Source organism: Phallusia mammillata, chromosome 8 (genome assembly GCF_965637545.1).
Source record: "Phallusia mammillata chromosome 8, kaPhaMamm4.hap1.1, whole genome shotgun sequence".
Lineage (NCBI taxonomy): Eukaryota > Metazoa > Chordata > Ascidiacea > Phlebobranchia > Ascidiidae > Phallusia > Phallusia mammillata.
Window position 1 is genome coordinate 6,009,478 of NC_137259.1, and position 22,895 is coordinate 6,032,372.

General features: G+C 36.3%; 3 protein-coding genes across 3 annotated transcripts; 1 reads left to right on the plus strand and 2 right to left on the minus strand.

Moving 5' to 3' along the window:
- The first annotated feature begins 576 nt into the window (after positions 1 to 576).
- On the plus strand, positions 577 to 5,696 carry LOC145205530 (4-galactosyl-N-acetylglucosaminide 3-alpha-L-fucosyltransferase FUT6-like). Its single transcript, XM_080078266.1, has 4 exons — positions 577 to 816; positions 1,645 to 1,860; positions 3,185 to 3,332; positions 3,737 to 5,696. The coding sequence occupies exons 1-4, from the start codon at positions 617 to 619 to the stop codon at positions 4,433 to 4,435; spliced, it is 1,263 nt and encodes a 420-aa protein (XP_079934392.1). The 5' UTR covers positions 577 to 616; the 3' UTR covers positions 4,436 to 5,696.
- Positions 5,697 to 7,653: 1,957 nt separating this feature from the next.
- Positions 7,654 to 13,793, minus strand: LOC145204680 (uncharacterized). Its single transcript, XM_080077272.1, has 11 exons — positions 13,733 to 13,793; positions 13,206 to 13,352; positions 12,817 to 12,978; positions 12,459 to 12,581; positions 11,733 to 11,897; positions 10,666 to 10,827; positions 10,114 to 10,278; positions 9,706 to 9,849; positions 9,406 to 9,558; positions 9,039 to 9,176; positions 7,654 to 8,856 (listed from the first exon to the last, which is right to left on the minus strand). Exons 1-11 carry the CDS (start codon positions 13,791 to 13,793, stop codon positions 8,780 to 8,782), a joined length of 1,497 nt encoding a protein of 498 aa, XP_079933398.1. The 3' UTR covers positions 7,654 to 8,779.
- Positions 13,794 to 15,440: 1,647 nt separating this feature from the next.
- LOC145204681 (uncharacterized) lies at positions 15,441 to 21,212 on the minus strand. The gene is made up of 11 exons (XM_080077273.1): positions 21,152 to 21,212; positions 20,713 to 20,859; positions 19,987 to 20,148; positions 19,588 to 19,710; positions 18,313 to 18,510; positions 17,649 to 17,807; positions 17,025 to 17,192; positions 16,573 to 16,716; positions 16,298 to 16,450; positions 15,712 to 15,849; positions 15,441 to 15,517 (listed from the first exon to the last, which is right to left on the minus strand). Exons 1-11 carry the CDS (start codon positions 21,210 to 21,212, stop codon positions 15,441 to 15,443), a joined length of 1,530 nt encoding a protein of 509 aa, XP_079933399.1.
- Positions 21,213 to 22,895: the final 1,683 nt, after the last annotated feature.

Consider the following 22,895-nt stretch of genomic DNA (forward strand, 5'->3'; position numbering starts at 1 on the left):
GTTTAAACTTGGCGAAAATTAGTTGGATGATTTACCCTTGAAATGAAAACAGTAGCTTTTCTGTACTGTTATCATGTAGTTGCTTGCTGCTAAAAGAAACTGAGGTAGCACGTAGCATGCAAAATCGTGTCATGTCTTTGGCAGGAAATCATGCTAGAGACTTTTCAAGAGTTTAGTAGTGACACGACTATCGCAGATCCAGACGTCGCTCAACGTATTGGCATGTGTAAACCGTTTGTGAATTCTTGTATGAATGAAAAGTCTTGGGCAATACAAAAGAAATACATAACCTGCGAATTTTTCCCCTTAGGTATGAGCATATGTTTGTAACTGTTGCTTGTAGTTAACGGTTTGGACAGGCTAGCTCAGTCAAGACTTATGAGAGCAAGCTGTGACATTTGAAATATTTTTAATAACAGACAGATAAAATGAAACAAAAGGTTGTTTGTAAGAAGCTGCGTTGATTAATCCAGAGTCAAAACATTACAAGTATAACTAGCATGCTTTATCTTCCAAATCGACCTTTAAAGCAATGCACGAAATCCTAAGTTTTTGTTGTATTTTAAAACAGGTTACTTAGGGTCAACACCTCAATGTAGCCTACTTCTTTAAAACTATGAACAGGTACTTGAAATGGAAAACTGGCATAGTGCTTGTTTTCTGTGGATTTGTGGTTTGCATGTCCTATTATCTGCTGGCAACAATTAAAGAAAAAAGGAAATTTCGCATGATGAGTGATGACACAGAAACCAATACAAAGACAGAGGTTACAAATCAAAACAGCAGGACCATCAACAACGTCCAATCAACAATACGGTTGAGTAAAGCTTAATAGCCTAGTGACATCACATTGAATGTAAATTTCTTCCTGTTTAAACACTTGATATGTGGAAAACTTTGATTTGCATAGCCAATACATTCACAGCGGTTTAGTAAGAAAGTTTAATTTACTGCGTGCGAGAATGTTCTCAAAATACATGCCGGACAAATTTGGTGCAGTTTTCATAGAATTAACAGTAAATCATTAACTCAATGGCTTAATGGCAGTTTATTGCTTCACAAACCAGAACAAAACAGTGATAAAGCTGTGCGCAAACAATGGCCTCATGATACAACTGTATAGAGAGGAAACTTCCTGATTAGAGTTACTCACTTTGATATTACTTAGGTTGGAAAAAGTTTTGGAGCAACTCGTAGTTTACTGAAATTGCCTTTTGAGAACCGCTACTACATAACATTTCAAAATATATGTGCACAAGTACATGCTACACAACACCAAAATCGCCTAAACATGCAACAACTTAATAATCCGTTTGTTGATTAGTTCTTCTGCAATAAACGCATATTCTTTGGTCACAAATCCCATTGTGTCACAACATAGCATTGTTGTTTATCGTACAATTGTACAAGAACATATCTCAGAAAGCCGTTTATTCAAGTGGACTACGCTATGTGCTAGGAAGGTATAATATATGTACGATTTTGAAAACAGCGCTATTAGTGGTTTTGGGCATAAAAAATCGATTTTAAGGTTGCTATACTAAAAACACAGAATGTGCAATTTTAAAGCAATTGACTACGTAATAGATAAACGTTCAAACAGGATACCACTATTCAAATTGAAAATCTACATTTTTAATGCAGACAAACCAACGAGGATTGGACTTACTTAAAACCACCGATGATTTATCTAACGTATGGATACCTCGAACCGCATTTTAATCCCGCGATTATTAAAACGGCGCTTGGACACAAATGTACAACTACACTTGACCACAGAAATATGCACAGAAGCGATGCTGTAGTAATTCGATTTAGCCAGGCCTTCCGCCTGAACCAATTTACGAAGCCAAAATACAGGTAAAATGGACGAAAAAGTTTCTCAAAGAAATGTCTAACGTATATTTTTTTAAAGGGCCCCGGCAGCGACGATGTGACTTTTTTACATTTTAGCTATTTAGAATTGCCATACTTCGGGGATTCCGCATCACTAATTTTTTTTGCCCTACGATTTGTCGTTTTCGAGATATTCAATCAAACAATGAGCTCTCGAGCGACACCTTTGTTTAAAATGCAGAAGTGATTGTTACGTCACCTCGTTTCAACTTCTAACAATGGCGTTGGTACAAAACAAATAAATTGGTAACAGTCTTGCCTTGCTGAGCTAAGTTTAGTTTTAACTGTATTATTGTAGGTGTTTATGTACAAACTGTGTGATAATGGAGGAGAGAAATCATGCGTTTGTTGCCATGAAATTAGAAAAGTACAACAGCAGCCAAATTCAACAAATATTCTGAGTCGAATCTGCTTTGTATAACTCCCCATCCTGAAATTGTACTCATTTGTCTCAAATGCGTAAGCACAGCATATTATCGACTGAAACAATTCGGAAGCCATGATGGGGGTAACACCGGTCACGAGTAAGTTTTACTGTACTAACTGAAGCACATGCAACCAGAAACTGCTATATATTTAGGCGTTACAGATATACAGCCTACAGAAAATTTGTTGAATGGTGCTGGGGAATACTGGGAAAAATCATCAGGGCTACATTGCCAACATGCGTCGTAATCAAAGTTCGCAGTACTTTTCCTTCTGACGAGTATGCTGGATTCAAGGGTCCGAAACTTGTATGATTTCGGTCAAAACATGCATAACGAGGCGTTGTAATTTCATTTGTTTGTATTATTACAAAAAATGTCTGTAGGCCGTATATCTGTTTCCTCTCGAATCGCAACCATACACAGAACACACTGCAGGCATTTCTGCACACTTGAGTCTAAAAATAAGAACAATTGAACACCAAAATACTTTAACTGACTAACGTTAACAACCACCGACGACAAACGCGATCCAAAGTTCCAAACCAAGTTGGTACGAGGTGACGTCACATGACGTTTGGACAATGTGACAAAATATCCGCAAGGTGTCAGTGTTTTGAGATTTTAAACGTAAATATTTGACTAGTAACATCGATTTTTGTCATTTTAAACCTGAAATCGTGTTTATAAGAATTCAACAAACAACATATTAAAAAATAATTTTCCGGTACCGGGGCTCTTTAAAAAAAAGGGAAAACAATAAATAGTCTCTAAGATTTCCATTTCTAAATTGCTTAATAAGCCGATGTTTTAGTTGTCTAAAATTCACCTAAACTTTTATCGAATAAATCTTTGTTTTTAAGGGGGCAAGACCAAATGTACGTATATTTAAGTCTGGAACCTCCGTGGCCTTTTCACAAAGATGACTTTAGCTTCGTGGACAAAGATTTCTTCAACTGGACAATGACATACAGACGGGATTCGGATATATATTTTCCATATTTTACATTAGTAAGTAGAAAAAATCTGTTGTTTCAGTAAAACCATTTACCTTTATTCTGCTCCACTAAAAAGTGATTAGATTCTTTTCAAAAATTAAGTTTAGCGGCTAGTCGGTCATTACTTTATTAAATAAGGAGTATTTCGGATATTGGATTTTTTTACAAAATCTAAATGCAATAAACCTCGGTTAAAGGGATTCGGTTGATCCGGATCTTCGTAAACACCTGACAAAACTTGAGGTACAAAAGATTTGTAATGTGGTAAAGCTTTGACTAATCGACATCGGTTAATCCCGATCGTAGGCTAATCTGGACATTTTTTTCGTCCAAACGAATCCGGATTAACCTATGTTTACTGTCTTAACTAAATGGCAAGTTTGTTTTTAATCTTAACTGCACCTTTTATATTTGCAGCCCACTTTAATAGGTGATGATAACCAGCGTAAACTTTTTTACGGAAAAACTGCGGTCGAACAAGTGTTAAGTAAGAAAACGTCGCAGTTCACAGCTCTAGTGGCAATAGGGCGTTGCGAAGGTGGAGATGGGCCGGTCAACAGACTGAAATATGTGAAAGCTTTAGAAACATCAGGACTTCGTATTGAGAAACGTGGGGGTTGCTACAACAATATATTCCCACGTCCGTGGAACTCGGATAGTTTCAGGAGATATGCTGGGACTTTTAAGTTCTTTCTGGCCTTTGAAAATGGATATCACTGTCGAGATTATGTTACGGAAAAGGTTTGGAACAATTCCTTAAAATCTGGCACCGTGCCAGTCATATGGGGAGCACCAAAAGGGGACATTGGAAATATTTTACCACCAGGATCATATATACACACCGACGACTACGAAAGTCCAAAACAGCTAGTTAACTATTTAAACTACTTAGACTCAAACGCAACAGCATACTCTGAGTACTTCAACTGGAGAAAAAAGGCCCCAGAGGAGGTCCTTTGGAAACGAAAAAGAGCCACAGGTTATGAAATGCTATGTGACAAGTTATGGGAAAAGAAAAAGTTTGGTAATGTTTCAAAAATCTGCCATTCGTTTAAAGATTGGTATATCAACCAAGATAATCCGGAGTGCTTTAAAATAACCGAGACAAACTGGTGATAATGTCATAGCATAAGCAAATAAAAGGATGCCGTGCCTGTCCTATTCGGTATGCAGTGGTGGGATTTAGCCGGTTCGCACCGGTTCTATAAAACCGTCTCACGGAATTTTATGAGATCAGCGAACCGGATAGCATTACTGGTTGCTGTCAATGGACTTTTGTAACAGAACCGGCTGAAAAATATGACTTTAATGATACAACCGGCTGACAAAAAATTTGAAATCCACCGCTGACTGTATGTACTGCAAACCGCCTGATCTGCCCCAAAGCAATGTTTCTGAAATTGGAAATCAAGGAGGTCGTTAAGAATACCTCATTCGTGTGCTGTGTATATTTCTGAGATTTTGCGGTTGTCTTTGGATTTGCTGATTTTTTGTATGTGAAGCACTCAGTAGCAGTAGAGTTTATCTGTTACTGTTTGAGAAGATGACTTTAAAAATACTACAAAGTAATTTCGGTACCTGAAGGTATATAACAGGGCTATTCAAAGAGTTTGGGTAAAGGTCTAGAAACAATAGGTAAATATTATGGAGGTCCGGACACTTCTGTCAGTAATGCAAATGTAACATATCAATGTCAATTTGAGTTGTAGCTCATGGTCAGAATCGCGGTCCAAGAAACATTCAAGTCGGATGTTTATATTAGGAAAACAAAAGCTTGAATTGGGCACTAAACATGAATTTACTCCTTACGGTGTGTAGGCCCGGAAGTTAATAAGGCCCACTGCTCGTATTTTTTAATATGCAAGTACAAATGCTTCCGTTTTGATCTAAGTTTATTATATATACGAAATTACAATGAATTGCAAAGTTTTAGACCTGTTGTGTGTATTAGTTGATACGACCAATCCAAATTTGTGTTTGTTTACAACTTATTATAGTTTTTTGATAAAACTTTGATTACAAAAATGAAAATGTTTTGTTGTCGAAATTTTTTTTCTTTTTAAGATATATCGGTATGGGGGACATGTTAGTTTAATCGGAGCATTGTTCACTCTTGAAAAAAGAGTTACTTCAAATACATTTTAATACGGTTTTGTTTGTCAGCCATAGGTGGCAATAAGGCCAAGCAAATTTCGGCATTTTCTGTAGTGTTTTTTTTATCGTAAAAGCGACTGGTATGCATAAAAAATGCTTTTTTTTCATTTTTTAGAGCGATGAAAGTCGTAATAGTAAGTGTTTGGAATGTGATCTTTTATTTGATTTTATTGGTGATCGACTGACAATCGTTTGTTTATGCGTTGCTGTTAGTCCGTTCAGATTAACAGTTGTATGTCTTAAATGTTATAACGTTGCTTGTTTGAGCTTTATTTTGACTGAAGCAAAGTATAAAAGAGTCTGATTGGTTTCTAGGCAATTTAAAAAGGCGCAAAAATGTTGGGCCTAATTAACAGCATAGGTATGTATTAAGGCCAAAGTTTTATTTTTGTAAACTGTCATCTTACAAAAACAAAACTTGCAAACGTCCTCGAAGTCTGATGGATGTTTACAGTTGACCATCATGCCAAATTTGGCTTGGAACTCTTAAATGTACTTTCAGTTATACGCAATAGTTGTTTAAGGGGTCGCGCTTGGGGCAAACAACTTGCTCCGTGTTGTTTTGTTAACGTTACGCTGTCCATGGTTTCAAACCTGCTAGTTTTTAAACTTAAAAAAATTTTTTAAAAAAAAATTAGGTAATTGATTCAACCCACCTTTAAATAACAACATAAATGTACCGACCGCTCGGTGCGCAGCAATGTTGTTGTTGTTGAGCGATAAAAAGCAACGCTGACGAATAACAGTCAAGACGACAAGGTCAATAGCGACGGAACGGTTTTTCTGTAAACCACAAATAACATACATAAGCCATACGTACACATTATGACGTCATATCGATAATCGCACAATAAGCAGTTTAACAGTACACATAGATCTTAAATTAAATCCACATTAATCAGTCACATTTTACATTAAAATTACTTCCAAATACTTCTAATAAAACCAGTTACAGTTTGGGAAAACATTAAATAACGTTAAACACAAATTGAGAACCTGAAACATACCAACTGTTCAGTAAACTGGGCTTTACTAGCACGCGGCTGGATGTTCCACAACTGACAAGTCAGCATTTTAACTATTGCTGTTAACATTAACGTTTCATTATAAACAAAAAAGACACAAGAAATTATGATAAATTCAATTAACTTGACCGCAAACCTAGCAACTAATGCAGCTCACAAAACGTGGCGTTCAAAGCACATGCTCTCAAGCGGATGAATATTTACATACGTCACGATTAAAGGAGAGCTTAAATCAGCCATGCGAAACAATTAACCCTCGCTGTAACAAGTAGATTTTCTGTGCTGTTATCATTAAGAAGAAACTAAGGTAGCATGTAGCGTGCGTACGGTTTCGAAAAATTGTGTCAAGCCTTTGGCAGGAAATCATGCTAGCGACTATTTAAGGGTTTAGTAGTGACACGACTATCACAGATTGTAGCGGCCGTAATTTACTCAAAATCTGTGCAGCCTGGATCTGCACCGACCGCCGCGCACTAGGGGGTTTCCTAATTTGTCACGAACGCAACACTGCCTGCCTAACGGATATAAATTTCTCATCGATTGCACAACATCATTGGTTCTCTGTTAAACTAACAGAAACGGTAGAGCTACTAACACCATACGTTTCTCCTGATCCAAAAGTGCTTAATTTTCGATAGGTGGCGTAAAGAGCTGAATTATTTATTTAGCGGCTATAAATGGGTTGGGCTGGGAAATATTTACATAAAATTTTTACATTAGTAACTAATTTTTTGGGTTAGTTTTATTGAATTTTAAGTGCTAACACCTTACCCCAACCCTAATAGCCCTAACCGTTAGCATTTTTTGAGATATACCGTTTTAAATGAAAAAAGTGCTCTTTGCGCCACCTGTCGAAAATTAAGCACTTTTGGATCAGGAGAAACGTATGGTGTTAGTAGCTCTACCAACAGAAACGTGTCACAATCGGCAATAATACGCACATTCAATATGGCCGATAAACTTACACTAAGAAATACATCACGTTAAGAAAGTCAATACCTCTAACTCATACACAAACATTATCACGACATTTGACTAATACAATTTACACATTCAATTACGTACCAACTTGTTAGGAATCCAAGGCTGAGTAGCAGACACTTGACAGACTAAGACGTTTCAGCATTTTTTATAACCTTTAGCCATCATGCTTAATTAGCTCCACATAATACACTTTAATGTTAGCACATAAATATCTATAAAAAACTACATTAGATCCACCACAAACTACAACTGCTAAAAAGTCTGCTCACAGCACAGAAAGAAACTGAAAAACGTGGTCAGCACAAGATTGCAACACTGATGACATCACATGCATTTTTACGTTTGTGGATTTCTAACCAATCATGGCAGGCGAATTGTTACGTCACAGTAACTGAAGTCAGATTACTGACATGAACTAGAAACAGGAAAGTAAAGCACATACAAGTCATTTCTCGCTGTAACACAAATCTGGGATTCTTGTAAAATGCACAAGGCCATACAAAAGAAATATATAGCCTGCGAAAATCTTTGTCGGGTTTGAGTATGAGCAGAACTTACTAATTAAAAACAGATCATATTTGTGATTTGTGGTTAAAGGTTTGAACGGGTTAGCTTAGTCTAGATTTTTGAGAGCAATCTGTGACATTTGAAATCTTTGAAATAACAGACAGATAACAATAAACAAAAGGTTGTTTGCAGGAAGTTGTATTGATTAAATCAGAGCAAAACATGTCATATGAGGTTCAAGTAAACCTAGTATGCTTTATCGTCCAAATTGACCTTTAAAGCAATTCACGAAATCAACAATACTGTTTTAAAAAATAACTTCAAAAATACTACAAAGTAATTATGTTGAAGAGGCAACCGGATTTTAATATGTTGTGACGTTTCGACAAAAGAAAATCCAAATGAGTGTTGTAAAATTTATTTTTTGTAATGAAATATTACGCACCCGTTAACATAGTTTATTACTTTGCATATTCTTTCAAATTAAATTATGGGTTCAAATAACATCAATGTGATAAACTGTTTTCACACAAAAAAAAATCTTAAAGTAAGATTTAACGATAATAAACGTAAAGGTACACGTGATTGTTTTTTTAAAAACGGCCAGTCTAAGGTGTTTATTTTATTGTTTGGTGATAAACACATTTTTATAGCCTATTAAGTACAGTTTATTTACATCTTATACACGCATAAAATACTGTTCATTTTTTTAACTCCTTTTTTAATTGTAAACTGTATTTATTCGTCATTTGTAAGTTACATGGTTCTGAAATGAAGTCTGTCTTCGTCTTTAAATCAAAGCAAAAAGTTTTGATGCAACGATCGTCAGCAAAATTGAACACATCATGTCAACTTTAATTCTTGAAGCTACAAAATGTTCCAAAATGTTTAAGTTACAAAACTTGCTTTAACATGTATTGTATATCTATCTTATTTATACCTTAACTCAAAATGGTGGCAAGAGTTTATTAAATGTTCTATACAGTTTAGAGTCATATGTAGACACTACGAAGTTTTTAATAAATAGCACAGCTTTTAGTCTACTGTACCTGAATTACAGCCATCAGTATCGCACGTCTGGTCACAAACTTTTGTTGTCACTTCTTCAATAGTTGTTGTATTGCAGCTTTCAGTTACGGCCTCTTTACGGCAGCCTAGCGATATTGAACCGGCGATACCATGATCAGCTGTGAAAAAAACAAACAATCGTAACTATTGAATTACAAATAAACTAGATTTCCTAAAGTAACGTCTAACAAAACAACAGACTAGCGGTTAATTTTGTGAACTCAGGTAGGCATACATAGTCTCTAGGTAAACATGGTGAAAAGTCACAAGGTATGACTGCATGCGCGGTATTGCAGTTTTTCTATTTTGTAGGGCATTTTTATGTAAAAGAAAGAAAAAAAAACTTACTTGACATCTGTATCTTGTACACACTGCAATGGGTATATCTAGGATCACTACAACGTGTGGCTTGCAAGTGTGTCGGGTAGTAGCATCCAAGAGAATTGACATTTGTATTCTGTGTATATTGTGCTGAGCATTGAACACACTTTGGGCGGGCAGCTAAACAACAAATATTTGTTTGCTTAAAAACACAACTGAAACCGTTTTTGCCGATGTATTTTATGTGGCCAACACGATTGGCGTTACCAAAGTAAACACCATGACTGGTTAAGAGTCCCCCAAAAAATGAAAACAATTGCTGCTTACGCCACCCAGTGTTGCATCCAGAAGTCGAGCAGCTCTCGTGACAGCTAACTTTGTTCGCTTTGGTCCCAGGAACATTTGTACTGTCACAACCAGTAGATTTGATTTTCTCAACAGAGCAACCTCTCTTTACCATGGTTTTATGGTCTAAGATGCATAGAGTGGTTTTGTTTAAAATCAATCGCTAACAGACCCAAATGTAAGTACATAAAAGATATATACTGAGAGAAGTTATGATAACATGACATCGGGGTAATTTTTTTTAACAAAACGGTGTCAGTATTTTATTTCATCAGACCTTGTATATTTGCCACTGACAAGCGATAACTTGTCTTTTTATCGTAATTACTTGAAAAAAAATAATGTAGTTTGGACTTAATTAAACAAAAATAGTTTTGAAATAAAACTTACATCCTGGGTAAGATGCAGTATCGGACTTGTCTTCAAAATACTCAACCGTTGAATAACAATATTTGGATTCAATCGGACATGAAACAGCAGTAGTAACGGAGTCGCATGATGATCCAATGGTGTCAGTGCATTGAACACACTTCAGAGCTGATGAGCTATAACCCGCTATTACAATACGCAAAATATGAAATTAATACTTCACAAAAATGTCGGGTTCAAATACATTAATCCAATTGCAAAGTAAAAGGTTGCACTACGAAGATACGCGAAGAAATTGTTATTAACGTAAGATTGCTTTTTCATTACTGTTTGCCAAACAGCCGTTTATGAAATTTATGTTTATAGAAAATATACACTGCGCCGCTGGAGCTTGCTGCATGGAACTAGAATTTGTATCATACAAAATAAAAGAAATTTTACCACAATTTTGTTGTTTCTGCCAATCAACAACTTTTGGGAGTGCATAACTTTGCTTAAAACTTTTATCTTGTTAAGTTGGGTTTAAGTAGATTGTCAAGTAGACAAAATGTTTGGTCAAGGCCTAGTACTTACGTATCCCGGTGTTGCAATTGTTCGCGTTGCAAGTTTCCGTACAAGTGTAGGCCTGCAAATAGATGCTTCGAAGATAGCTGTCTGTAGGGCTGTTAAAGCTACAAGTGTTTTGTGCATAACTACTGCATGCTCTTGTTATAAGACTTCTTGCCACCTCGCCATCTAAACCAAAAAATCATATGTTATGGTTTTGGATCAAATAATTTTGGTTTCATATTTGTTTAATGAATAAAACAACTGTAAAGCAGTGAAGTTGTGTTTTATGTATGCTGTTGCAGCCCGTGATATAATTTGTCTGTTTAGTTTATAACTTTGATTTGGTTGAGTTTTATCTGAGCAACAACTCAAAAAGTTTGACCGAAGAAAGACATGGAATATAATCCAAATGCCACGAACACAGTTTGGGTAACCTTTTCGCCACAACGTCACAAAGGGATGAGCTACTAACACCATACCTAACGGCAGACCCAAATTTAGCTACTCAATGTGGGTCTGCGGTGAGGTATGGTTTTAGTAGCTCTTCCGACAACAAGTTCTGACGCAATGTTTAACATTGTCTACTCAACCACAAGTAAACAAAACCAGAGATCGTTTTTCTCTGATATCAGCAGCACACAAACAAACCCAGGATATGATTTAACGTAACACAACAAACGAACTGACTATTAAAACCTTTTATCCCACTCTGTTTCTATACTAAACAAAGGATGTAAGTTATAACCGTGACTAATGTTATGATGTTGGCTAAGATAATGACTTAAAATCAAACACTTCTAAGAGTGTAATCTTGTTTGTGATATGATTAATAAGATGGTGTATAATTTCTGTTCGGTAAGCATAACGGTAAGCATATGCGGAAATCGATTGTTTTTGTTGGTTTAATATAATTGGGACTGCCGTATAATGACAAAACCTTTTTCCTGTTGTTTTAGCATGACGTTTAATTTTTTACTTTTCTCTTTAACTTTTGCGAAATATACCCCATACAAATTGAAACTGAAAAACAAAAAACAATGCACGGGGTATTGGCATGGGAAAAAATTAAAACATTGTGAAATCTTACTTACTTTTTGTCAACAAACTAGATTTGGTGACAGTGCAGTAATTCATACTGCCAGGACACAAAGTAGCAGCTGGTAGTCCACTGGCACTCTTTGCACAATTGGGATCCATTTCCTCACTGCATTGCACACAAGACCGCCTCGTAGTAGACAACCCTGCTCCTGGTGAGGCTGCATTATACACATTCAAGGTTATTGCTTTTTCTATTATATGTCACCAATATATTCTCCAGCAAAAATTCAAAATATCTGCGAAAAACAGGCATACTGGCTGTGATTATTGCCACACTTGGAAGGTCGGTATAATGAGAACAACTGATGGAATACAGCTTGAGTAACCTAAAACTACTAAACACTATCCAGTACCTTATAGGGGGTTAAATATTAACGTTTACATTTAACATCAGCACTCGACGTTTAAACAAGCTGCATGTCAAGTAAATGCCAACTACTGCAAAGTTTTGAGTTTGACAGCACAACCGCTTCGCAAAAGCTTGCGCTAATTGGTAGAATGCCAAAGGCGATATAGTTCCTGTCGTTTTAGGCGCAAGATACAAAGATAGGCCAGTCAACACTTCCCACACTGGTTACTGCTTTTTTTCGCCAGCACAGTAGAAAGTCAGAATTCCTGAGCAAATACAGAAACGCGCACTACTCTTTATTTATTCATTTTTTGCTTAAGTTTAAGAGTTAAACACTTTTGGGATGTAAATTGTGTAGGTCCATACTTACTAGTTGTAATGGAGCAATCAGCCCCAGAAGAACCTGAACTACAAACGCATTTTCCTGTTATGTAGTCACATTTCCCTTGAAGACTGGCACTGTTACAATCGGACGAACATTGCTTCATTAAACCTGTAAAATATATTTACAAATAAGTAGGCTATAAGTTGTTACAAATACATACAAGTAAGACTTATTGGAAAAGTGTTGCCCTTTAAGAGTGTTTTAGACAGGTGTATTGCAGACTATAGTAAGCTCCGGTGATGGTCTGTGTTGGGCCAGAGGTAAATCAAAGTGTTTTGAAACAAATTTACATTTGGTTGTATCGAATGATTGATAAAGACAATAAGACAGAGGAACCACTTACGTGTTGGTTGGATGTTGCAAACGTCAGTGTCATTGCAAGAGTAATAACAATATATGTTTGATCCCGACCAAGTACACTGAGTTGAACCCGGAATTGCAGAGGTTGTAGAATCATGGTCGTACGACGAACTTTCACAATGGCGATATACACTTGTTATAACACCTAAGCAATATCAATAGTTTGACAAGATTTATCGGTGGCAAAAAGGAGATTAATCGACTTGTTAATTTACCGCCGATCTAATTGAAAGCTTATTTTTCTTTTATGATATATATATTTTTTTACTTGGTTTTTACACAAGACCACTTTTAAAAGTTAAAAAATTTAAAGAAAAGTTTACCAAAATTAAGGAAAATTTGACCAATAAACAAGAGGTCACGTCTGCTTACCATAGTATGTTACAATCCTGGTTCTGCAGTAGTTGTTCCAACTGGAGCAAGTTGTGTTTGAATTTTCTTCGGTCGAGTCGAAACATGTTTTGTGCAGCGACGGTTCACCTCTGTAGTATGTTTCGCTACAAGACTTACAGGAAAGACCTTAAAGATATATAGTTTTTCTGGTTATATTTAAAAACACTTAGTATGGAAAAAGGCGTTTCTGGATTCAACAGTTCAAGAGAAAATTTTAAACTACATCTCGATGTGCTGCAAAACCCATGTAGTTTGTATATTTCAAATTAAAAAAATTATTAAAAAAAATTATATTTCTAAAATTTATCCAAGGTACGAACTACAAATTGATTGAAAATCCCATTTTGTAGTAACAGTTGTCTGCGAACTGTTGTCTTTGAAAGACAGAATAGTTCGAGATGTAATAAGGTTGAAAAAGACTGGTGTGCTACACCGTATGTAAAGCTGCATCGCTTTAATGACCCATACACCAACCCTTAATGCCCTACCATTCTATTTTAACTTACCGTCTGTATTGCCAAACACAGCGGCCAAGGTCAGCATCAGCGTAAACAGTATACTTGTCATATTTAACAATTAACAGCCCAACAAACACTCTACTTTGGGTTACTAAAACACTGGCGTTTGTTTAACTGCTTACACCAATATGTTGAAGTGAATGAATACAAACGAAAGAAACAGGATGGAGATCTAAACCCACATGTGACGTAACAAGATGATTTCATAGAGTTGTTATGTAAATTTAATCTAACCCTCTTTGTTGTTACCAGACCGAAATCTATTAATGTGTGAGGTGAATGATAGTTTTTCTACTAAGGCGATTCATTCGCGTTTGTGTTTACTGTTACCAGTTATATATCATCCTCATCCACGTTAAGCACTAAATTATATTGATGCATTTTGAGTCTGGATTTGTCACACACAAAATCTTAAGTTTTGCATGACAAAAATGAGAAGCGCCCATTTTGTACATAAAATGCCCATAGATGCTGCTACCCACCAAACTTAAATAGCTAGTTTTGTTTGCTTTTTCATTCATGACAATTGACAAATGCTTTGCTTTGCTACAAAAATATATAAATTTGTAATTATCATAACGAATGAACCAGCTTGTCAGATAAGTTTCTTAGTAAAGTAAGGAAAACAATGTTTTAAAGGCGGCATCATTAATGTAGACATACATTCTGGGTTTCGGAAAACGAAGTTGTCATCGAAATGCAAAAGACCTGCTAAGAAGCGGCGCAGCCGGCCTCAAAAGTAAAATCACTTAAAAATCAAATCATAGTTGCCGTGATATTTTCATTGTGATGAATTTCATTGTGGTATTAAAATCGTAGTAAGATTATTTTTTTTAATTTATCCCAGTTGTCGCCACATTATCCTGATTAAAACCACAGCGATATTACTGCAATATACATGTAATTTACTTTGAAGAACCTATTTGTAAAGTACTATGTACTCGTAACTTGGTGAGAATTTCACAGGATACGTGAATAATTGGATGTCGTGCTTGTTGTGCACTGTATGTACTGCAAACTGCCCCAAAGCAATGTTTTTAAAATTAGAAATCAAGGAGGTCGATTAGAATACCTCATTCGTATGCTGTGTATTTCCGAGATTTTTTTAGTCTTTTGGTTTGCTGATTTATTTTGTAAGTAAAGCACTCAGTATCTTTAAAGCAATACAGATTGTTTATTTGCACAAAATAAAGGCGTTGAAAAGAAACTGTTTCAAAACTGACCATATCTTGTATGAAAATGAAAGTAATTATATTGAAGAGATAACTAAGGGTAAGTTTTCATGCGACATTTAACTGTAAAGAAATCGAAATATGTGTGGTTAAACTTATCGCTTGTAATGTAAGATTTTTAAATGAAAGAATTGTTGATTACTTTGTATATTTTTATTCAATTTATCGGTATCAATTTCTGCAATGCGTTATGACGTTTTCACAAAAAAACATAAAAGCATCTTTAATTAATAAGATAAATAAGATGATAAACTTAAGATACACGTGTTTTTAAAAAAAAAAAAAACTGCCTGTTTATTGTATTGTTTGGGAGTAAACACATTTTTATAGTCTATTTTAATTTATACACACATAAATACTGTTCATTTTTTAAATCTATTTTAATTTTTAACTTGTTCATTTTTAACTGTATTTACTCGTCTTTTGTAAGTTATAGGGTTTTGAAATGATTTCGGTCTTCGTCTTTACATCAAAGTAAAAAGTTTTGATGCAACCATCGTCAGCAAAATTGAACACATCATGTCAGCTTTGATTCTTGAAGCTGCAAAAATTTCCAAAATATTTAAGTTACAAAACTTGCTGATGTTTTATCTATTTTATTTATATATGACCTTAACTGTTTATGACACAATTTAAAATGGTTGCAAGAATTTATATTAAACGATTAATAGAGTTTGATAAAGTCATATGTGGACACTTACAAAGTTTTGAAAAAATGCTTTTAGTCTACTGTACCTGAATTACAGCCATCAGTATCGCATGTCTGGTCACAAACTTTTGCTGTCACCCCTTCAATAGTTGTTGTATTGCAGCTTTCAGTTACAGCCTCTAAACGGCAGCCGCGCACAATTGAACCAGTAATACCATGATCGGCTGCAAAAAAGACAAATCGTAATTAAGCAAGATGAATACATTCATACTGGGATCAGTCCTAAAGCGTTCATGCAGACCAGCGATACCGAAACATGGCCGAACTGCATACAAGGCAGGCAACGGTGCTTGTGATTCGACTTTCGGCGGGTTCGCCACTGAGTATGTGTAGCGCAGTTGGTAGACCGCGAGTCCCGAAAATACTCCTGTCATGGGTTTGAGTCCCACCGCAGGTTAGATCTAGCCTGTGCCTTGCCATATGGGAACGCTTGGAATACCGGTTTGATTCGGTATAACGTTTTCAATATGCCTGGCGTACTATGCTTTATCGTAATTCAGTAACAATTTCCTAAAGTAACATCTGACCAACAGAATACTTGCGGTTGATTTTGTGAACTCAGATAGGCAAAAGTAAGATATATTTGCGCGAAAGAAACAAAGAAAATCTTACTTGACATCTGTATCTTATGCACACCGCAATGGGTGTATCTAGGATCACTACAACGTGTGGCTTGCAAGTGTGTCGAGTAGTAGCATCCAAGAGAATTGACATTCGTATTCTGTGTATATTGTGCTGAGCATTGAACACACTTTGGGCGTGTAGCTAAACAACAAACACATTTGTTGTTAAAAACACAACGGGAACCGTTTTGCCAATACAATTGATATTAACAAATTAAACACCTCCTTAGAGTCCCCAAAACATAAAAAACAATTGCTGCTTACGCCACCCAGTGTTGCATCCAGAAGTCGTGCAGCTCTCGTGACAACTAACTTTCTTCGCTTTGGTCCCAGGAACATCGGAACTGTCACAACCCGTAGATTTAATTTTCTCAACAGAGCAACCTCTCTTAACCATGGTTTTTGAGTCTGAGATGCACAAAATGTTTTGTTTAAAATCAATCATTGACAAACCAAAATATCCTACATGAAGCTGCAAATAGTTACTTCCTTTTTTGTGACATGAACATGGTACAACTGCTACAAAACGCTGTCGCTATTCATCATAACAAATCTTCTACGTTTCAAAGTAATGAATGACCCTGTTAATTATTTTGGTAGCTTAACTAAAAGTTACACATGACTTAACATTCGATTTGCAAAAACATCTATTCGGTAAAAAACGATACTGTATTTATGATTTAATTAAACAAAAACGTGTTTGAAATAAAACTTACAGCTTGGATAAGATGTAGGATCGGACTTTTCTTGAAAATGCTCAACCGTTGAATAACAATATTTGGATTCAATCGGACATGAAACAGTATTAGTAACAAAATCGCATGATGATGATCCAGTGGCGTCTATGCATTGGACACACTTCAGAGCTGATGAGCTATAACCCGCTGATACAATACGCAAAATATGAAATTAATACTTACACATAAATATCGGGTTTAAATACATCAAGCCAATTAAAAAATTGCACGTCCACCTTTGACAAAAAAGGATCACAGACATACGCGAGGAAATGATTTTTGACGCATAATTGCTTTTGCTCCACTGGTTTGCCAAAACTAGGTAATGAATTTCATTTTGTATAAAACTTGGTCACTTCGTATACCGCGTGATAGAGCATGATAAGTATAGCCTATATAATCGAAATGAAGGTATATCAAACTAGCTTCTTAAAAGTTTTAATTTCAAGTCTTCAACCCAACCTGAAAAACAATGTTTTTGCCACAATTTTGTTGTTTCTGCCAATCAACAACTGTAAGGTTGACTTTGTTTTAAAGTTTTATCTTGTTAAAAGTGTGCTAAAATATTTCAGTAAAAAAATTTGGTCGTGCCCTTGTACTTACGTATCCCGGTGTTGCAATTGTTCATTTTGCAACTTTCCGTACAAGTGTAGGCCTGATAGATGCTTCGAAGATAGCTGTCTGTGGGGCTGTTAAAGCTGCAAGTGTTTTGCGCATAACTACTACATGCTCTTGTTATGAGACTTCTTGTCACCCCGCCATCTAAACAAAAAATCGCATGTTATTTAGCTACTCAATGTGGATCTGCCGTGAGGTACGGTTTTAGTAGCTCTACCGACACAAAGTGCTGAACGCAATGTTAAACATTGTCCACTCACACACAAAGGAACAAAACCAGATCGTTTTTCTTTGACATCAGAAAAACACAAATACACCCAGGATATGATTCAACGTAACACAACAAACATACTCACTATTGAAACCCTTTATCACACTCTGTTTTTATACTAAAAGATATATGTTAGGACTAGGACTACTGTTGTGATTTTGACTAAGAATATGACTTCGATAACATCAAATACTTCTAATTTACAATTGAGGCATCCTAATCAAAAACGTTTTTCCTTTTGGTTTGGCATGACATTTTTTACTTCTCCGTTCGACTTTTACGAAATCTACCCCATACAAATTGAAACTGAAAAGCTAAGAAACAATGCACGGGGTGTTGGCATGGTAAAAAATTGAAACATTTTGAAATCTTACTTACTTTTTGTCAACAAACTGGATTTGGTGACAGTGCAGTAATCCATACTGCTAGGACACATAGTAGCAGCTGGTAGTCCACTGGCACTCTTTGCACAATTGGGATTCATTTCCTCACTGCATTGCACACAAGACCGCCTGGTAGTAGACAACCCCGCTACTGATGAGGCTGCATTATACACATTCAAGGTTATTGCCTTTCCTATGTTATGTCACCAATATATTCTTCAGTACAGATTCAAAATGTTTGCAAAAAGAAAAGGCACACTGGCTTTGATCGTTGCCACAGTTGGAAGGTCGGTTTAATGGAAACAACTGATGGACACAGTTTGGGTTTCCTAAGACTACTAAACTCTGTAATATCAGCACCTTTTGGGGGCCTAATATGAATGTTTACATTTAACATCAGTGCTAGACGTTTAAACAGGTTGAACCTGCGGCCGAAAGGCTACATGCGGCCTTTTAGAGCACTAAGTGCGGCCTTCGACGCCAAAATATATTTTAGGATCTCGATATTGCACGCTGCACCTGTCGAATAAAGAATAAACGAAAAGGTATTTTTGGTGAATTTTCTCTCATCTGTTACTATTTGAAAAGTTCTTGGGCAGCGGCGTCCACACTAGAGCCAATGGTTCATAAAGCCAATTCCGTCGGATTACCAAAAACTCATAGCTCTACGATCTCAGTCGTGTAACAAAGAAAACAATTGTTTGCGCACAATCTAATGTCTAAGACTAATTATCTGTGACGTCACAAGCTGCCTTTAATATGCGTAAACAAGCGCATCTGCAACAAGTGAAATAAATCCAATTTTTTTAAGGTGGAAATGTAGTGGGAAGTTTATTTACTTTTATTCAGTTTGGACCGTAATTTTCACGACGCAAGAGAAAATTACTCAACGACCATTCCGTAAATCAAGTTTGAACACCACTGTTCTAGGCCTGGGAAAGAGTCTATGCGGCCTATACTAGTGTCGATAAAACATTGAGTGGCCTTTATGAACAAAAAGGTCCCCCACCCCTGGTTTAGAGTTTGGCAGCACAGCCGCTTCGCAAAAGCTTGCGCTGATTGGTGTAGTGCCAAAGGTTGTATTGTGTCTTTCGTTTTAGGCGCAAGATACAAAGATAAGCCAGTCTGCAATTCTGCTTTTTGTCGCAAGCATAATAAGAAGTCAATGTTCCTGAGCACATGCAGGAACACGTACTACAGTCTATTTAATCCTTTGTTTATTCTAAAGTTAAACACTTTTGGGATGTAAATTGTGTAGGTCCATACTTACTAGTTGTAATGGAGCAATCAGCCCCAGAAAATCCAGGACTGCAAACGCATTTTCCTGTTATGTAGTCGCATTTGCCTCGAAGACTGGCACTGTTACAATCGGACGCACATTGCTTCATTAAACCTGTAAAAACATTTACCAATAAGTATAGTTTGTTTTTACCAAAAAAATATTTACCAATAAGTATAAGTATAAGTTTGTTTACAAATACATACAAAACAACATGAAACTTACTGCAGGTATCAAAAATTAAAAAAAGTGTTTTCTAAGGAATGTATTTGATATGTGTATATTGAATAATAAGTGTTGGGCCAGCGGTAAATCAAAGTGTTTTGAAACAAATTTGCATTTGGTTGTATCGAGTGATGGATACAAAAAAAAGATAGAAGAAGCACTTACGTGTTGGTTCGGTGTTGCAAACATCATTGCCTCCGCAAGAGTAATAGCAAGATATGCTTGATCCCGACCAAGTACACTGAGTTGAATCCGGTATTGCAGAGGTTGTAGAATCATGGTCGTACAACGAACGTTCACAAGTACGATATACCCTTGTTACAACACCTAAACAATACCAAAGATTTAAGAAGATTTATCGGAAAAATGAGATCAATCGATTTGTACTTTACCAACGTTCTAATTTAGTGGTTCTCAAACTTTTTCATATTTTTTATTTCAGAAAAAAAAAACGAAAGTTGATTGCAGGATTTTAGCTAGTAATGCAAAATTGCGCATAACAATGATCCAAAGACGACAAGACAAAAAACATTACGATTGTGCGCGAACAATTGCGTTGTTATACAATAACGGCTATTGTTTAGCAAAGGACACAGACGATTCTCAATTCTACTTTGATTTAACCTGATTTAGTGGCACGCCATATAAGATTATAGAAGTACTTCAACCTTTTCGCGGTCCCCCCAAAAATGCCTTCACAGACCCCTCCTAAAGGACCGCGGACCCCAGTTTGAGAACCGCTGCAGTAATTGAAAGCGAATTTGTTTTCCAGACGCAATTTTTTTACTTGGTTTCTGCACAATACCACAAAAGTTGAAAAATTTAAGTAAAGGTTTACCAAAAATGAGTGAAATTTGACCAATAAACAAGAAGTCACAAAAAGTTGCTTACCATAGTATGTATCGATTCTGGTTCTGCAGTAGTTGTCCAAACTGGAGCAAGTTGTGTTTGAATTTTCTTCGGCCGAGTCGAAACATGTTTTGTGCAGCGACGGTTCACCTCTGTAGTATGATTCGCTACAAGTCTTACAGGATAGACCTTTGTACAACAACCAAAATATATTTAGTCATTCTGGTTATATTTAATAACACTTAGTATAAAAAAGGACGTTTCTGGATTCAACGGTTCAAGAGAAAATTTTAAACTACATCTCGATGTGCTGCAAAACCCATGTAGTCTGTATATTTCAAATTATACAAACTGGATTATGTAAGCTTCAATAGGAAACAATAAAAAACGGCTTTGTCAAATGTACAAACTACAAAGCTGTATATATCTTTAGTGATACTTAAAATAACCCTTAATGCTCTACTATTCTATTTTAGTTTACCTTCTGTATAGCCAAACACAGCGGCTAAAGTCAGCACCAGCATAAACGGCATACTTGTCATCTTTAATTTTAACAGCTCAACAAACACTCTATCCCAAACCAAAACACTGGCGTTTGTTTAACCGCTTACACCAATAGGCTGAAGTGAATGAATACATACCAAGGAAACGGATGGAAATCTAAACCCACCTGTGACGTAACATAATGATTCCATAGAGTAGTTATATAAATCTGATGTAACTCTTTTGTGACCGGAAAGTCTACTAACACCATAACTCACTGACAAATGCTTTGTTTGCTACTAAATAAAAAAATTTGTTATCATAACAAATAAACTAGCTTGCCAGATCGTTTTTTTGGTAAAAGTAAGTAATGTTTTTTTCAGGCAGCATCATTAATGTAAAACGAGTCCCGCTTTCCACTGTTCAGTGCGCATCTCGTGTTTTCAGAGGCTTTGTGATGTGGGCAGAACAGGTGGGCAAAAGAAAATACGGTTGTTCCGTTTCCCTCTATACCAGTGGTTCCCAACCTTTCGTGGACCATGGCCCCCTTAAAGTAACTTTTTGGCCTCGTGGTCCCCTTCAAGTTACCATGTAGGACCTGTGGCCCCCTTAAAATGTAGATAGCAATCTCGCGTTGGAATGCGGTATAAATTTCTAATAGAGTAAATGAGTGTGATAAACCTCACTAGAGACAAATAGTATGTGAAATAGTCGATTAAATTCGGGAATAAAGGTAAAGTGAAAATGACTTTTAGTGGGTGTTTCTTGTGAATCTACGCCCGTGGCCCCCCGGAACACAGCTCGTGGCCCCCCTGAGGGGGCATGGGCCCTGGTTGGGAACCACTGCTCTATACAGTGAGTATCTGCTATTTTGAAAACCTTCTGTGTATGCAGACTTTTGCCTATTCTTTTGGAGAGACTTTACAGGTTATCCAGTAAACAGAAGTGAAATACATGCACACATTACGGTTATATTTGTTTCCTATGATTTGAACTGAATGCGTTGTGATGGTTGTTAACTTGTGGCCTATCAACCCGCTAAAAAGCAGAGATGTACCGTATATTCGGTTTGCCGAATTTATTCGGCCGAATCGGTCATTTTTGCAAAGATTCGGTTTCGGCCGAATAATTTGTTGCGATTCGGCCGAAACCGAATCTTTTACGAACACAAATTTAAAGCGTTAAACGTGTCTTTTCTGCTTATTAAGGTCTACGCAATCTTTCAAAAGCCCAAACATAACGAAAGTATCTTTTTCAACACATTATCGTTTTTCCCACGGTAGTCAAAAAAATTACTAATTCATTGGCAGGTTGCCAATCATGCTTAAGGCAATTTTGAACCCCACAGAACTGAAATGAGGACGAAAAACAACTATTTTGCGCTGGTTGCCTGGTAGAAAAACATTTTTTCACGTCAAACGCGTAGCGTACGACTTCGCGTGACGTCATAAATGATTCGGTTGATTCGGCCGAATTTATTCGGCAAAACCGCCGAATATTCGGTTTCGGCCGAATCGAAATTTAGCCGATTCGGTACATCACTACTAAAAAGGCGAGAAAAATATTAGAAAATTGACGGAAAATCTCAGGGATTGCCGAAAAAATTCAATTGTTTTGTAAAAGTTAAAACCCACAGAGTATTGAAATGTTTGTGCTTTTAGGACAAATAATATTCTACAGAACATACAAGGATTGGTGAAACTTAAAGCAGAGCATGAAACTGTGCCCAAACACGTTACCGA

Excerpts from the sequence above, each read along its gene's own strand:
- LOC145205530 (XM_080078266.1), top strand. The coding sequence starts at position 617 with ATGAACAGGTACTTGAAATGGAAAACTGGCATAGTGCTTGTTTTCTGT. Across the intron at positions 817-1,644 it reads AACGTCCAATCAACAATACG|ACAAACCAACGAGGATTGGA; the intron begins GTTGAGTAAAGC and ends TTTTTAATGCAG. Across the intron at positions 3,333-3,736 it reads ATTTTCCATATTTTACATTA|CCCACTTTAATAGGTGATGA; the intron begins GTAAGTAGAAAA and ends TTATATTTGCAG.
- LOC145204680 (XM_080077272.1), bottom strand. The coding sequence starts at position 13,793 with ATGACAAGTATACTGTTTACGCTGATGCTGACCTTGGCCGCTGTGTTT. Across the intron at positions 12,979-13,205 it reads CAGGATTGTAACATACTATG|GTGTTATAACAAGTGTATAT; the intron begins GTAAGCAGACGT and ends GATATTGCTTAG. Across the intron at positions 9,850-10,113 it reads TACTGCATCTTACCCAGGAT|ACCATAAAACCATGGTAAAG; the intron begins GTAAGTTTTATT and ends TATGCATCTTAG.
- LOC145204681 (XM_080077273.1), bottom strand. The coding sequence starts at position 21,212 with ATGACAAGTATGCCGTTTATGCTGGTGCTGACTTTAGCCGCTGTGTTT. Across the intron at positions 20,860-21,151 it reads TGTGTTTGGCTATACAGAAG|GTCTATCCTGTAAGACTTGT; the intron begins GTAAACTAAAAT and ends TGTTGTACAAAG. Across the intron at positions 15,518-15,711 it reads TACTGATGGCTGTAATTCAG|CTTCAAGAATCAAAGCTGAC; the intron begins GTACAGTAGACT and ends AAATTTTTGCAG.